Source organism: Dermacentor andersoni, chromosome 11, assembly GCF_023375885.2.
Source record: "Dermacentor andersoni chromosome 11, qqDerAnde1_hic_scaffold, whole genome shotgun sequence".
Taxonomy (NCBI): Eukaryota; Metazoa; Arthropoda; class Arachnida; order Ixodida; family Ixodidae; genus Dermacentor; species Dermacentor andersoni.
In genome coordinates, this window is record NC_092824.1 from 33,754,017 (window position 1) to 33,770,301 (window position 16,285).

Here is a 16,285-nt window from a genome sequence, read left to right on the forward strand (position 1 = left end):
GCTGGCCACCGCAATTGTGTAATCGAAATTTCCGTTTCGCGTCGTGTCTTCTCCGGGGCAAGCGGATTCAACGACGTTTAGCCTCCGCATTGCAAACCATGGGCCGCGTCAACGTAACGTTCCCAGCGCCGTTCCTTTTCGCCCTTCATCAGCGGTCTGAGCTGCTCCCCCGCCTTCGTTATCAGTAGTGTAGACCACTTATAATCGGTGGATGATAAGAAGGGAATCGACCGAAAGGAATCTTTGCATATTTACTTCGCTCATGCTCTCTATATGTACCGGTCAGCTGTCAGGAGCGCTCAACACATCGTCACAAGTTCGACGGAATCCCGTCTGTCGTCGAGCGGTGTACGCTGTAGCAATTTTACACCTTGCACCGCGTAAATTTTGTAATTTACGAGACGGTAGCAAAGGTACAGTGAATTCGAGCAAAGCGTGTATTGGCGGGGCACTTGCTTGGGCGGGACTATGGTTTCAAGGCGCTTTGCTGCACGCATTGCAACGTGTGCACACAGTGCTTACTCCCTCTCCCTCTTCTCTTCTTTCTATTCTCCTTTCCCCTACCCCAAGCGTAGGGTAGCGGACCGGACGCTCGTCTGGTTGACCTCCCCAACATCCTATAGCCTTGACCTCTCTGCCTTTCCTCTCCTGGCTTTCTCTCTCTTGGGGCGCTGTACCTCAATAAATCAATCGATAACTCTATCAGTGTGTCGTATAGCTCAAAGGTCCCTTACAAAGGGGGCCTAGCACGAAGGATATGTTGCACGAATAAGGTACTCCGCTTTCGTACTACAGAGGACAGCGCGGTATGGATTGAGCTACCCGAGCGCGGCAACTTTGACTTGTTCACGCCTTCACCTCCGAGTTAAAGCACTCGGAATTGGAGACTTCAAAGTACGTGCTTCTTATCAGGGACGCACTGCATAGGTAACTCTATAGGCTGCAGATAACGTTCCCTTTGAAGCTCACGCCCTGCTTATCAAGCGGCCTGTCACAAGGAAACGCGCGCGTGCTCCGAGATGTTGTTGACCTTGCTGAGAAGACTTGTCACGACCGCGGCATCGCTGAAGTAATACCGTATTTACCGTGATGTAATCTCCGGGGTAGTCATGCTTAAATAATCGCGACTTTGCGATGTGCGGAAAATCTTTGAGTGCGGAATGTAGGCTCTATTTAATTCCTCTCTAGATTTATCAAGATAATGATCATTTGAAGAGGCGTAACGCGTTGTTAAAAAGAAAAGAAAGTGGAGGCGTGATCGCACCTACGATTCTCTCTCTCAAAAAAAAAAAAAAAAAACACAAAGAAAAAGACCCAACGAATACTGATTGACTCCGAGGCAACATTTCCGGCTAACCTTCGGCCTTGGTGACTATATACGCAGAGCGTGGATTATAAACCGATAAACACGGCATTCGGCCTAGATCGGTGTCGTCTGCATCCGTCGACGGTGGCTCGTGGCCTTGGATATGGTTGACGCCGCCCAGGGCCACGTCAGAAATCTTGGAGGCCACATAATGCGCGTGATGTATGTCTGCACGGCTGGCCGTTGTTGTCGCAAGGGGAAAGCTCAACACTCCTGCTCTGACAGTTCTGAATAAATAAATTTGCCTCGATGGCTCAGTGACTCCTTAGCGCTGCTGTGCGCGAGGTCGCCGGTTTGATTTCCAGCGTACTTCCGGTGGTGGTTAGAGGACAGCAGGCTATCTAATTAGCGTTCCAGCGCAGCCTTTCTCCATAGCTCGTAAGCTAGCGTTTAACCCCGTCGATGAATTAGTGTGAAACAAGTGGTCCAAATAAGTTCGGAGCACCGCCATCGTCTTCTGTCGGCCCGTTTTCCGTGTGGTGGTTATTCGAAATATCTAGCAAGACATCAACTTCAACATACATCCGTCTTATGTGAGGGGCAGCAGTAAATGACATCTAAAAATCCGACGTCTGTGACGTGTTTCCGGCTCCCAAGAATCGCTTCCGCCGCATTCAACCAGCAATAGCGTAGCCTTCGAAATCCGCATTTTAAATCCAGAGGGCGCCACCCTGAGACGCGTTGATTTGCAGCCCACCTATTCTACGTGGTTGAAATACCAATCAATCTGTTCAGAATCGCTCTGTATGAGCCTCATCCATCCGTTATGTCGCACAATAACCCGCCGCGGTGACTCGGCAGTCATGGCCTTCTGCTGCTTCAACATAACGTCGAGGGTTCGATACCCGGCCGCGGAGGCGCTCATTCCGATGGGAGTGGAATGCTCAGAAACGCTCGCCTGCTTCGTTTTCTTTTTCTTTTGCGTGCACGTTATTGAATCCGAAGCGGTCAAATTTAACCTGGAGCCTTCCCGCCGCTACGGCGTTGCTCTGTGACTTTTGGGATCCTAAACTCCCTGTAATTACTGTTGATTTTTTTTCTTCGTGCGATATCGGCGTTATATTCCCGAGAGCATAGTCGGGTCAGTTCCTTTCTCTTGCGTCGTCGCGCTGATACACCATCATTAATTCACAAGTGTTTTCTTCGTTTTTTGTTTTAGTCTTTGCACTGCGCGCCTTATATATTCATAGCACATTCACTCATATCTTGGTTGTTCATCATCCCCTTCAGGTAGTCCGTCCGCTGCGCTACTCGTAAGACATTTGTAGTTTCATTTTTTTTTCTTCTGCGGCAGCTACCGACTAGAACAGCTTTTCCTACCATATCTGCGCCATCATTCACTCGTTCCGAGCCGCATATGTAAATGCCATCATTACTCATTTTTTCTATCTTGAAAACTTATCTACAACCGCATTTGCGTTCATATTTTATGTTAGCTGGCTTGCATTCTACTTGATTTACCGATCTAATTGGCTGCATTTTTCAGCTTCAAGATTTGAATCGGCATTTTGCAACCTCACGTTTCATTTTCCACGCCTATCGTGCATCCCGCCGAGTTCGTCGATCTTATAGCGACGAAGGCGATGCGGCGTTCGAGCCAATATGACGAAAAGAATAGAAAATGAAGTTTCGAAAAATACGGCCGTCGTATTTAACGTGGTTGTGTTGTATTGAGGTGCACCGATCTGTCGACTACCTTTTCTTTTTCTCAGGGAATAGAAAATTTGCGTATTCATGTTTTTATTGTGCTGAAACGTACTGACACGTTACCAGTGTGTTACATTAAGTAACTGCACCTCTTATATAAGTACTGAGGGAAGTATTTAAGATGCTGGAATAAGATGTTGTTCTTTATGAAGAAGGGAAAGGTTGGCGCTGTCTTCTACATCCCTTGAGGGAGCACGGGTCAACGCCATAAGATGTTAGAATGAAAATGACGGCACGTTCGCCAGCTCTTGATGGGCGACGGGAGATTTGGCTGGCAGTTTTCATTAAGCGATTGAAACATCGCACACTGCTGGCGCATATATGCGCAAACGTTGGTTGTCCCTGACATGATGCTGAAAAACGCCATTTGGCGAGCAGTCTAATGATTTACCACAGGCCCTACAGCCTATAGGAGCATGGCCAACAGATATATTACAAAGGCCAGCTCCAGTGGCCTTCCGGAGATTTCTGGAATGACGTAACGTTGTTTCACCAGGAACTGCGTTGGCTGGCATTTCGCATCACCTTCTCTCGGACAAAAGCTACGATTTATCACTACTACAGTACTGCTAAGAAAAATACTGAATTCCCCTGTCATTTTTATTGCGTCTGTTGTTAATGTCTTCAGAAATGTCGCATGCTTTCGTGTTCTTTGCAGATTTATTTTTTTCTTTTTCTGCCGCCTCGTGCCCATGACGTGCAATTGTACCTTAGGAAAAGTGTTGAATTAAGTGTGTCATCTTTTGCAGTTGAGCAAGGGCTTCGTGGAGCTGTCGAGTCTCCGCGATGCCCTGGCCACGGTGGGCTTCAAGCTTCCCCAGTGGAAGGTACGTCAGATGATCGAGGACATGGAGAGGCGTCGAGGCGCCCTGGCCGAACCGGGACGCCTGTCGATGGCCGAGTTCGAGCAGATCTACGCCGAGCTGCGCGGCCAAGAGGTCTCGGCGGGTTTCAAGGCCATGCTGTCCAAAAAGGTGCGCGGCCGATGTCTACAACACTGTTTCATTGGGGGTTTGATCGACCTGCTGAAGCTCCAGGCCACTCGACCTTTGGGTCCGAGAGGCCTGGAGCTTGACCAGGTCGATCAGCGAAACGGCGGGTTTCAAAGCCATGCTGTCCAAAAAGGTGCGCGGACGATATCTACAAGTGTGTTTCATTGGGGTTTCATCGACCTGCTCTAGCTCCAGGCCTGCTTGACCACGTCGATCAGCGAGGAGGGCCCGGACAGAGACAGCCACGTAAACGAGAAACAAGACGATTAAGTACATCATTTTGGAAAGAACGGTCAGATCGACAAGCTGCTCGTGAATGAAAGGGCGAAGGCTGTCCCGCCGGCGAGGTGTGAAGCGGCGGGGCGGCTCGCTCTGGAGACAGGAGGGGACGGGAACCATTACCCGAAACGTGCAGTGCTTTCTCTGACAGGCTGGCGCCGTCCTGCGTCGAACGTCTCTCGCTCTGGAACACGTAGCTACAAACAGAGAAGGCTTTGCCCACTAAGGCACGAACGCTCACGCAGATGCTGATGCGCGCAGGGGCGCTCGTTCATGTTTGCCGCTGGAAACTCGGAGCTTCTGACGTTTCTAACCGTCCTAAATGTGTTCGTTGTCTGAGGGATTGTTTTCACAGCCGGCGTTCGCTTGGCTGAATGACAGAAATACTCTTCCCGGAGGTGAGCCGAAAGAACGCTAAAGGGTATTTCTCCAATACGGTTAGCGCGAAGCAAATGACTACACATACAAAAAGAGACAAGGCGAGCGCGAGCTGATAAGTTTCCAGTTGGCAAAAACTGTCAAACAGTTGTCAGCACCCTTCCCTCCTCTTTCAGGAGTGGTCGTTGTTTTTGGCTAAAGCTATTGTAAAAAGAAAAAAAGCTGCACCAACTAGTCCAAGAAGTTCTAGTAAAGCTGAACGGTTCCTTATGCCAATATATAGCTACTTTTTCTGTTACTGTTCTTTTATTCGCCTGTATACGCCACGGGTATTGACGAATGATCGTCCACGTAGTGCTTCGGATGATGCCAGCCGAAATGTCAACTCAAGAGACGTTGCAATACCTAGTTATTTTTTTGTTTGGCAAATATGTTATCGCCATTGGTGTATTGGCTTTATGCAGCCTGCATTGAGTTTGAGATTGTTTTGCCAAGTATATTTATCTTGATACATTATGTCTGCTTTGTCTGCGTCTGACATGTATGCGTGTAGTTCTCTGTTGAACTAACTATTATGAGTTATTCGCTGTGGGCCGTAACTCGGCTTGCGTTGACGTACCCCATTCGGTGCTCTAGTACCCGCTGCGGAAGCGCAACAGCTGAGTGACGCTCTGCGGCTCACCACGAGGTCGCGAGTTCGATGCACCGCCCCGTTGGGAGCTTTCCGATGAGGGCGGTTTGCGGAAACGCTGGTGGGGTTGTATTTAAGTTATTGGTCATGAAAATTTACACTAAGGCATGTTAACGGAACAGAGCTCTCCATTACGCACGGCTGCTGGCCGAGCGTTGAGCTCTTCGGAATTAATCCCATCACTCATTATCAATAACTCGACTTGTTTATTGCTCCACTCTAGGACAACGTACAGACGCTGGGAGGCATGTCCGAAGCTTCCAGCGAAGGCACCACACATTCCGTTCGGCACGAAGAACGAGCCGCCTTCTCCGATTGGATAAACCGGAACCTCAGCTCTGACCCCGACTTGGCGCACCTTCTTCCTATCCCGATGCCCGGTGAGGTCCTGTACGATCGCGTCAAGGACGGCATCCTGCTGTGCAAGATGATCAACCACTCCTGCCCGGAGACGATCGACGAACGGGCCATCAACAAGAAGGGCCTCACCGTGTACACGAAGCACGAGAACCTGACGCTCGCCCTGAGCTCGGCGCAGTCCATCGGCTGCAGCATCGTCAACATCGACGCGCACGACTTGGCGCGCGGCAAGCCGCACCTTGTGCTGGGCCTGCTCTGGCAGATAATCAAGATCGGCCTCTTCAACCAGATCACACTGCAGCACTGCCCGGGTCTCGTGCAGCTCGTGCAGCCGGGAGAGGACATGGCGCACTTGCTCCACCTCGCACCGGAGGCCATTCTGCTGCGCTGGTGCAACTACCACCTCGAGCGGGCCGGCACCAACCGCCGCCTGAACAACTTCACCTCGGACGTGCGCGACTCTGAGATCTACACCATCCTGCTGCGCCAGATCGCCCCGGTCGGATCGGGTGTCACGACCGAGGCGATGCGCGAGGCCGACCTCCTGGCGCGGGCTGAGGTCATGCTGCAGCAGGCTGACAAGATCAACTGCCGCTCCTTCCTGAGCCCACAGGACGTGGTCGACGGCGTGTACAAGCTGAACGTGGCCTTCGTGGCCAACCTGTTCAACAACCACCCAGCGCTGGACGTGCCAGAGGACGGCAATGCCCTAGAAGGCCTCGAGGGACTAGAGGAGACGCGCGAGGAGAAGACGTACCGCAACTGGATCAACTCGATGGGCGTGAATCCGTACGTGAACTGGCTGTACAGTGACCTGGCCGACGGGCTCGTCATCTTCCAGCTGTTCGACGTGATCCGGCCCGGATTGGTGAACTGGACGCGCGTGCACCGCAGCTTCAGCCGGCTCAAGGGCTTCATGGAGCGGCTGGAGAACTGCAACTACGCTGTCGAGCTGGGCCGCAAGCAGGGCTTCTCGCTGGTGGGCGTGGCCGGCCAGGACCTCTTCGAGGGCAACGCGACGCTCACGCTGGCGCTCGTCTGGCAGCTGATGCGCGCCTACACGCTCTCGGTGCTCACGCAACTGGCGGACACGGGCCACCCCATCGTGGAACAGGAGATCGTCCAGTGGACAAATGGAAAGGTTAGTCTGTGTTCCAGATGGGCATGCATGGCACTCTGTGCATTTGTTAATTAATTAATCAAGATCTCTTACCGCCGAATTATTACAGATGAGTGGCTAGGTTATGCCAAACAACAATAATAAGAATAAAATAATCATGCAAGGAGTATTCATGAGCAATGGCTGTCTTGAAAGCATTTATGGCAGTGATAATCATTCTGAACTTGTTCTGGGGATAAGATCAGCATACAATGTAGTGCGGCTGCAAGGCGCACCATATCGAACTGATGATCCGTGCGTGATGAACCGAAAAAAAAAAAATTTGCCGAAGGAGGGTGTCTCTTAGAGTGGATTTAAATGGTAAATGTTTGCCTTTGGCCGTGTCCCCTAAGACAATATGTGTATTGTCTTAAATAAATCAATAAAGAAAGAAAGAAAATATTGTGGAACAAGGAGGAGGAGGAATAAACATTTATTGTAGAACCAGCACTTTATGATGGCCGGGCCTAAGCCTCCCACGAAGGGACGTCGAGGGCTTGCCTCGCCGCCGCCTCGCGGGCGTGCTGGGTCGCCCAGGTTTGGTCGTCGAGGGCGGAGCTCCGTAGAGCCTCATGCAACCTCGACGAGAGAGTCGTGGTGTTAGTCTGGGTGTACTGTGCTGGGCACTCCCATAGCATATGCGGAAGTGTATGTGGAACAAAGACCAGAAATTTTCCGAGGCAGTCAGAGATCTGGCGGGTCTAGAGCAGTTTTCATGGCGGTGATGCTAGAAGCAACACTTTACTGTTATACAAAACTTTATTTTCCTATCTCCCTGCTTTTTCGCAGTGGGGTACGGGGCAGCGTAGTTAAGGCGAGACAAGAGGCATACGACGTTGCGTGGGAGAGAGAGAACAGTTGCAAGGCAGCATTCTGCGGAGCCATAGGCCTAAACGAGCTGTTGCTCACCAAAAAAGTTGCGCATTCGCCATAAAGGCAAGAGCATTGCTTCCGGTAGCGAAGTATTAGACGATTACTCACGTCAGGGTTTGTAGTTTTAATTAAAGGCCGTATAAAATATCAGTAACCGTTCGCTTGCTATCAAACAGGCATGGTGTCACGCACGTACGCACATGAACAGCTCGCACGATGATGGCGAGCACTCGCTGTAGGCTCGTTGAGGATCACCGCCAACGGAAGCGCGCATGAATGCCTCAAGCTTACGTTGCGTGCTCCCGTTTAACTGTGCTGAGTCTCCATCCCCCACAGTGTGTGCTCTTCAACACTGCATAGGCGCTGGGAGGCAGTGGGGATGATGCCACCAGCCATCTGTGTTCGCCTTTCATCCTGGCGCCCGCAGCCACGAAGGAAGAAAAGCGCTATTGTGATAGCAATTATATAGACACTGCGGGCTCATTTCTGCCGTTGTCGTCGGTGTCGCCGTTGTTTTCCGTATCAAGTCCAACGGCCATAAAATCGTCGCCGCCCGCCGTATGCTGCATGTGCGAGTGAAAGCTTGCGAGGGTGAGCCGGCGGTCGCGGCTCAATTTCGCGCACGCAACGGTGGAAAGCGGGGAGGAAGCGCGCCGCCTTCCGTCGCGCGCAAGGCTTCGCGGGGAGCGTAGAGAGGGGGGCGCGTTGTACACCCGGTGGCCCGGGCGGTCGCGCGTGTCCGGCCGGGCCGCTGTATCTGGAAAGCCATCTGCGACGGGTACAGAGTCCGCGCTACGCTGTTTTTTCGTGGCGTAGTTCGCGTTGACGCGAGCGGCTGCACGAAAGTCATTTCGCTCGCTGCTGCTGCCGCGTTTCCTCACTGCAGCGTTCTGACAGCGAGTTCCCGCGGTCATCGAGTGAGATGTGTTCACGTTGGCTTGTGCGCGCGTGACATGCTTGTTAATTTAGTTAGTTTGCCTATGTTTACAAGTTTATACCCCTGATTAAATTGCTATCTTTACTTCGTATTCGTTCACTAATTAGCTATCGCAATCGACGCTTCGCCTTTCTTTTTATTTCCTTCCTCCATACATGGGTGCAGATGTCTTCCCACATACAGCGCGCGGGCTGCGATACACACGGGTTATCTCGTCCACGAGCCCGGACGGGGAACTATGGCAGCGTGGACTCGATCACGTGATGATCCAACATTTGGCCCATTTGATCCAACATTTGGATTCAGGTCGCGGCTTCAATGCCAGCCGCGGCGGCCGCACTTACTCATGCGTCGTGCTTCCTAATGGCATCGTAGATTTGGCATGAAAAGCCTCAGAATTAAATTCCTTAATTTTTTTTGTCGGCTCGCTCTCGCATGCTTCCCTCGCACCGTATCGCGTAGCATTGTACGGTAAACAAGCCGCTTTTTCTTCTTGCACTTAATTGTACTTCATTAGGGACAGCTCGGCGACGACAAAAATGCTCCTGGAATGTCCGTACAATTGCTATGTCAATAATAATTTGTGTCAGATTATTGGTTTTGAAACAGTCTAGCACAGCAGTCCAACTTGCATGTATAAAAAGCTGGTACTTGAGCTTGAGTCGCGTAATGATACAACGTCCTGCTCGACTCTTGTTACATGTCTTCCCTTGAACGAATGTATTCTTCTTGTGTGTGTTCTTCTCTTACGTCTGTTTTTTTTTTGTTGTTCAATAATACTTGAGTAATGGATTACCAACTTGCCCGGAACGCTGCTCTCATTAAGTGTCGTTCTTAATGCAAATAGAGAGCCGGTATTATGCATGTGATATTTCGGCGGATGCGGTGCATGCTGCCTTGCGAGCCCCGCCACACTGCGCTTTCTGAAGTGTGCATCAGAAAAGGTAGTTAAAAGTGCACGTTCAGTTTTACACGGCGTCACTGATCAACACATGCCATACTGGCAGCTGGGAGTCAGTTTTTTACACCTCATTTACGACGCCATCAGTGATGCATAACGTAGTCAATGTGCTTTTATCGTTATCTCTAGCAAAGTAATAGGAACTTTTGAGCAGGCGCGATAGCCCGCGCGCTGAGCCAAAAAGAAGCTACGAGCCCACCGTATTTCGACACAATCGCGACTTGATAACGACGCTCGCTTCATGCTTGCGCGACGGTGAGGGGTAAGTAACCGTGTGCCAAGCAGGCTGTCTTAGCACAATGCCAGTAGCGCTGTTCCCGAGTAAGACCACGCCGACGTGTCCCATGTCGATGCACGCGAAAGTGACCGAGAACATTACGTGAGATATTTTGGAAATGCTCCATGTGGCGTATGTGCGGCCAGCGGGCTTCTGTTTCGTTTATCTCGGAACTCCGCTTATCTCGAAATTTTTCCTGGTTTTTCCAGTTTTGATTTAACGGGGAGTTACTGTATGCGACAAATCAATAATGATCATGGCATTGGTTGATTACCAAGTTCACTATGTGCCCAGTTTTTTTTTATAATAATTTTTTGCTGTATTTTTATATCTCTGTGTTTATGTTTATAGAGCTCGTAGCCAAGAGGGGATCGTTCGGAGCGCGCGTTCGGTTGCGTCGCGCGCGATTGGCCTGGGCCGCGCCGACTTCGTCAGCCACGCGACGTCGGCGCGGCCTAGGCCAATTGCACGCGGCGCAACCGAACGCGCGCACCGAACAGCGAAGCGCGATCGCGCCCGCTCACCGCTCCTGCACGAGGCTTCAACAAAGTGGCAGTGAACCAACCGAGCAAGTGCGCGCGATGGGTAATGGACATAAGGAAAGGGAGGGAGGGAGGGAGGGAGGGAGGGAGGGGAAGATAAGCAGGGAGGCGCGGCACGGCTTGGCGTCCGACTCGGATAGCGCGCTGCCGCCGGCCGAAAAGCGTGTGCGAGCGGCGCTGCCGGGTTGCCTTATCGCTGGTATCTTCGAAGTCGAGATTTAGAAGTGCCTGGACTTTGGCTTTGGAACTTCTCGAGATAAGCGGCGAAAAACGCGTAGGTTGGCGCCACTGCCCAGAATAGAAATTGAACTTAGCCCATATTTCGAGATATTTTTCCAGTTAATGAGGGTTTACTGTATATCCCTTCAAACACGTGTCAACGGAGTCATGTCACCCTTATTTCTGTTATGTAGGTTAGGGCCCTTAGATACATTATCATGGTGCAGTCCTTAAATATGTGGCGCAGTGCACAGCATAGAACATGAGCAGAAATTTGCTGAAGTGTTCAGTAAAATGCTACATTTCATCTTTTGTTTAGTGATCAACTTTCAGTCCTACGGTATTCCAAGGAACCGTTACACAGCTCTTGAATTCCTACGGGTGTTGAGCCATTGTAGCTCATTTCAGAGTGCTGAAATTAGAGGGCAATATTCACTGCAATTTTTTTTAGGTCTCAGTAATGCCAGTGAAATGTAGTGGCCTTTTTACAAATGCAACTCTGTCTGTCCTGCATTTTTCTTTAGCTTACAAAACATTCCAATAATTTCTGCCCTATGCATGTGTTTTTTTTATTGATTTTGACTTCTGGTTTATGAAGATTCCTGCTGTTCTCTGCAAGATGAAATGAATTTTGCTATCTGGATGTTGTTGCTTGCTGCAGACCATCACTATCTTTCAAAGCACAGTGATTGTGCTCATATATTGTGCATTTATACACAAACCCCATTTGCCATATTTTGGAGCACCTACTAATGCTCTTTTATCTCCTCATGCAGCTGAAGTCTGCTGGGAAGACTTCTCAAATCCGGAGCTTCCAAGATCCATGCATTTGTGATGCACGTCCTATCATCGACCTGGTGGATGCCATCAACCCTGGATGCATCAACTATGCTCAAGTCCTGAATGCAACTAACCAGGTTAGTGCTGTTAAATTTTACTGATAGCATAAAGTGCTCATGATAATAGTGAAATTTATCAAGGCTACTCACCATAACATTGCACAATATTTAGATGTGTTGTTGTGAAGTTGAAGGCACAGTAATAATGCATGCATAACCTGACCGGTTATTGAGCTCGTAAAGAAGTCAGTCATTGGGACAAGATTTCACATTTTGATTAAGTCATGTAGCCATTTACTTATATTTCGAAACAATCCAAGGCGTTTGAATTGCGTTTAAACTTCACCTTGGCCATGGAGCTTCCCATAATTTTCCAATGTGACCACCTAGCTGTAGCTTATATTCAGGGCTAAGGAGTTAAAGCTGATCATTAATACTGAACTGTGTTCTCAAAATGCAGCACTAGTTCACTAAGTTTTAAGCTGTACAGTTTTTCATCAGCTGTGGCATCAGTTATGCAACTATGGCAAAAAGTTAAACCAGTACATATTAATAATTCCATATTTCTAAAATATTGGTGGCATGTTTCTTTTAAAACTCAAATATACTTCTTTTAGCAGTTGCAGTAAGTAAGAACACTGTGAAATACGCGTCTTCAAGCATAGTCAAGTAATGTTCCCTCATAGTTTGACAATCAACAACGCCGGAATTGATGACAAGGTTGTCTTTGGCGACTTCACCTGGGTTTGGCCTACGTAGAATCTGGCCTCATGATCAAAAATGGACCTTCCGTGTCTTTGGGCGTCTTAAGCTGAAAAAGGTATCAAAATGTAGGTCTCAGTGATACAAGTGAGAGTTAGTCACAGAGTAGGTAAAATTAACTGTACGGGCATAATTAGTGCCAGTATAGTCTAAAGTTAACCACACTGCACCATACACTGCACAATCTCCAGAATTGGCCCACCTGGTGTATATGTAAAAAAAAGAAGCGTGCCAGCCAAAGTTGACTTGAAAGAAGACAATGTTGGTATACATGCACAAAAAAAAAAAGAAAAAGCAAATGAATGAACTCAGCATGAATAAAAGATATAGAGGTTCTGGAAAAACTGGTAGGACTGACAATGGAATGAAGAAAATAAAAATATCAGGCAATTATGGAACATTGCACTATGATTAATGTCCCAGTTTCAGTACATATAAATACATACACCATGTATGTTGACCTTGTCTTGCTTCACATAGACTTTGTTTGACACAGCTTTTTTTGAGGAAGTTGCTTGTAGTGCTGTTGATGGCTGTTTTTGGAAGGGCCAAAAGTCCGAAACTGGAATTACTGTTTCGTAATGGTGTACTATTGTGTGGTGTTACTACTGATAATACCATGCTACTATTTAAGTCAAACAGTAACGGTTTCGACAGCAAATAACGTTCTCTGAAAAACACATGTATAGTCCAATAAAAATGGCCTTAACAATAAAGTAAAACAAAACCAGTGCAATTTTTTACTAATACATAAAATGAATAATTGAAACATATGTACTAAGACTTTAAAATTGCCAATGCAGTGAAAAAATTCAGGTGGTGTGATTTGCAACACATAATAAAATACACATTATGACCTGGTCACAGGGATCCTATTCATAGTAGTGGGAGCAGCTTTATTCTCCACAAAAATTGCATGACATTGCACGAATTGCATGAATTTATTCCGCACAAAAATTAGCTCGCACAACAATTGCATGACGGGAAGCAAGCTTGATTGTTGCAGAGTATGACAATGTGGTGCAAATAAAAGGAATGATTTGTCACATAATTTAAGTTTGCACACCAGTAGCTTTAATTATGTAGCATCAGATACGTGGAATGATTCGCAAGGTGTGCATGCTGTGTGTAACAACACTGCTGCTCAATAGTTGTGCAATTTTGGGATAGAGCTGTAGGATAGAGGTTCAGGTAAAAAAATTAGACTGAACTCTCTCAGCATGACGCTGCGCAACTGAGTCACGAGATCATGGTTGTTCTCCCGGCCTTGATCACTTTGCCTTTATAGAACACAAAGAATGTTTGTTGGTGTAAATACTGTTACAATATTAGCGCTCAAAGTGAAATGGAGACTAATTCTACAGCGCCATGTGGTATGCATCCTTACGTGGAATATGGGAGCAAACAAATGAAAAAGTTGCAGTTTCAGGAGAAATAGTACACATGACAAAACTGAGTCTCATTGTTAAAGCTACCAGGTTGTCACTTGCAGTACTAGCATCGGCGGTGCAAGAAGCATACTGTTTACCTCATGAAGTACCTGACTGTTGAAGAAATAGTTTGTCTTAGCAAACATGGAAAAGTAAATGTGCTATGTGAAATGCCACAAGAAACCACAGAGATGGGACATCCATCTTGAGCAGTATTTTAATTCTTCAATATAAACCAAAGCTCAGAGGGTATGTCTACACAATGTTACTATTGCATAAAATAGTGTGCGCCTATCTTCCCCACTTCAAAAATTTTTAGGATGTGTTTTTATGTACTTATTGAATCCGTGAGTATGCCATTCATTTTTGTAATTCCTGGCTTGTACCTCCTTATTTTACTCTCCAGATGGCACTTCTCACTCTTTCTTACCATTGTAAGATTTTTGCAACTCTATAGTGTGTTGTAAGCTTGCATGTGTAATAGCTACCTGTAGTATCATTATTTTGTTAATCTTTATTATTTCATTTATATTTAGCTGACATCTTCATAACCTTTTTGTAATTCGAGTGCAGTTAACTAATTAATTCTGCAGAAATCCGCAAGGTGGAAGAAGTGTCATGAAAGAAAACAATCTTTCGTCTACTAATGATTTTCTCCATTCGTAAAACTTCCACCACTGCAAATTTTCGCGCAACTGATTTGCCATGTTCAATGTCCCTGCATTTCGAGTTGTCAATTAATTTGGCTTCACTCTGATCTGCTAACCTCTCGTTTAGCTGAGATAGCACAGCGACTGCCTCACAAAGGTATTGGTCGTGGGTTTAGTCCCCAGGCCAGGACACTTTTTCAGCTATGGCTCTTCTAGTCCGTGAAACAAGCATGGTTTTTGTTCCTAGCTTAGTGCTACTCTTGGGTGACAATTTTTTTGCATTCATGGTATGCACTCTGCTGTGGCTCAATAATTATTTCTTCCACAAACACATTTCGTTTACTTACTGCCACCTTGAATGGGCGGGTGGGGGGGGCAAAGGCATTGCAGAAGAAGGGGGATGGAAATACAAACATGTGTAAAGGTGGAAGGTGGTGGCAAGCCTCGTGAGCCAATTTGTCAGATTAATTAGCCCTCATATCTCGACATTGCACTTTTCATTCTTGATGAAGATTGCTTACAGATGTAGTTAGGGCCAAACATTGACATGTACCTGCTGTCAGATTACTTTTATGAGGTCCTAAACCACCTCTTGGGCTTGGTGAAAGAACACAGACTGGGGATTGCGTACGCTGCTTTGGACATCTCAGCCAAATTTTGCAGTTGCGTGTGACTATTGGAGCTTGCAAACGGAATGCAAAGTCACGTTTTCCTCAAATGCTCTTTTCAGCAGAAGCCTGCTCCTCATTCTTTTCAAGCTGCTTTATTTCATAAGTCAGCAGATTCCCATACATGCCTGCTATTGGCAAATAGCTGCCATCTATAAAGAAAGGTGTTTGGATCAGTGCCCTTCTTCCCACAGGTACTGTGTATATTAATTGATGTACGTTGTTCAATAAACAGGCTGCAGTAAGCGAAAATCTGCTTTCGTATTTTGATAAAAATTACACAATTCCGGAAGAAGCCAACTATTGCCTGCTCACGCTCAGCCGTGGTCGCCCGTGTAGGAATTGAACTTTGACTATCCTGCTAATCGGTGTCGTAGTCGTCGAGTCTGGCAAACTTTGACTAGCCTCGAACCACACGAAACCAGTCAGACCACACACTCTTGCCAGCCTGTGCTCAGCCCTGGCCGCTCCTGGTTAGACACCTTGGCAGACTTCGCTTCATACTTAGCTTCATTGCACTTAAAAATGCGAAAGTTGAATGTGGCTACTATATGATGGTCAAGCTGGTGCGGGACAAAGCCAATTCGCACCATGTAGCACGGCCAGACTGCAGCATATGAGTGCGAGCACACACTCAAGCCTTTTGATGCACAAAGCAAACGCTATGCATACGCATTTCAGTTGCATGTAGCTGCCGTCTGCTACGCAGCGTAGATACTGCAGAAGCCGTGGGGTGCTGTGACGAGTCTGCTAGCTGAGCGCACTGCAGCTAGCCGAGGACAACCTTGTTTGGCTAAAGTTCAGCGCATTGTAGGAGCTAAAATCGGTAGTGGCATCTATGTAAACATCCAAAATCAAATTCGAACTGCATGCCATGGTGATGATTAGTAGGTGGAGCGTAGTACCACCGCGCTCCGACGTAGCCTTTGCAGTGCAAGGCATTCAAAAAGAAAAGGAAGCACCGCAACGGGGATCATGCACAACCTTTGACGGACAGCAAATCCGGTTCTACTCAACACATTGAAGTACTTGTTGCGGCGAAGTGCTTCTAAAAAAGTCTAGTTTAACTTCCCGTGGATTTATTCACTTTGATAAAAAGTGGTTCAGGGCCCGTTTAATTTAAGTGCATAGACCAGCAAGTTATAGAAATAGGTTCGATTTTCTTGTCCTTTGTGGTATACTTCACTGCAGTTCA

The 16,285-nt window shown here is 47.6% G+C and overlaps 1 protein-coding gene across 2 annotated transcripts in view; it reads left to right on the forward strand.

Moving 5' to 3' along the window:
- Fim (plastin-2 fimbrin) overlaps window positions 1–16,285 on the forward strand; it is a 59,146-nt gene that overhangs the window by 36,203 nt on the left and 6,658 nt on the right. The window contains exons 2-4 of one of the 2 annotated variants that reach the window (XM_050167244.3): window positions 3,823–4,047; window positions 5,637–6,914; window positions 11,518–11,658. In XM_050167244.3, coding sequence (XP_050023201.2) covers window positions 3,823–4,047; window positions 5,637–6,914; window positions 11,518–11,658 — 1,644 coding nt within the window. Of the gene's footprint in view, window positions 1–3,822; window positions 4,048–4,172; window positions 4,199–5,636; window positions 6,915–11,517; window positions 11,659–16,285 lie in introns of those variants that run through there. The other variant, XM_072285323.1, reaches the window with a different exon arrangement.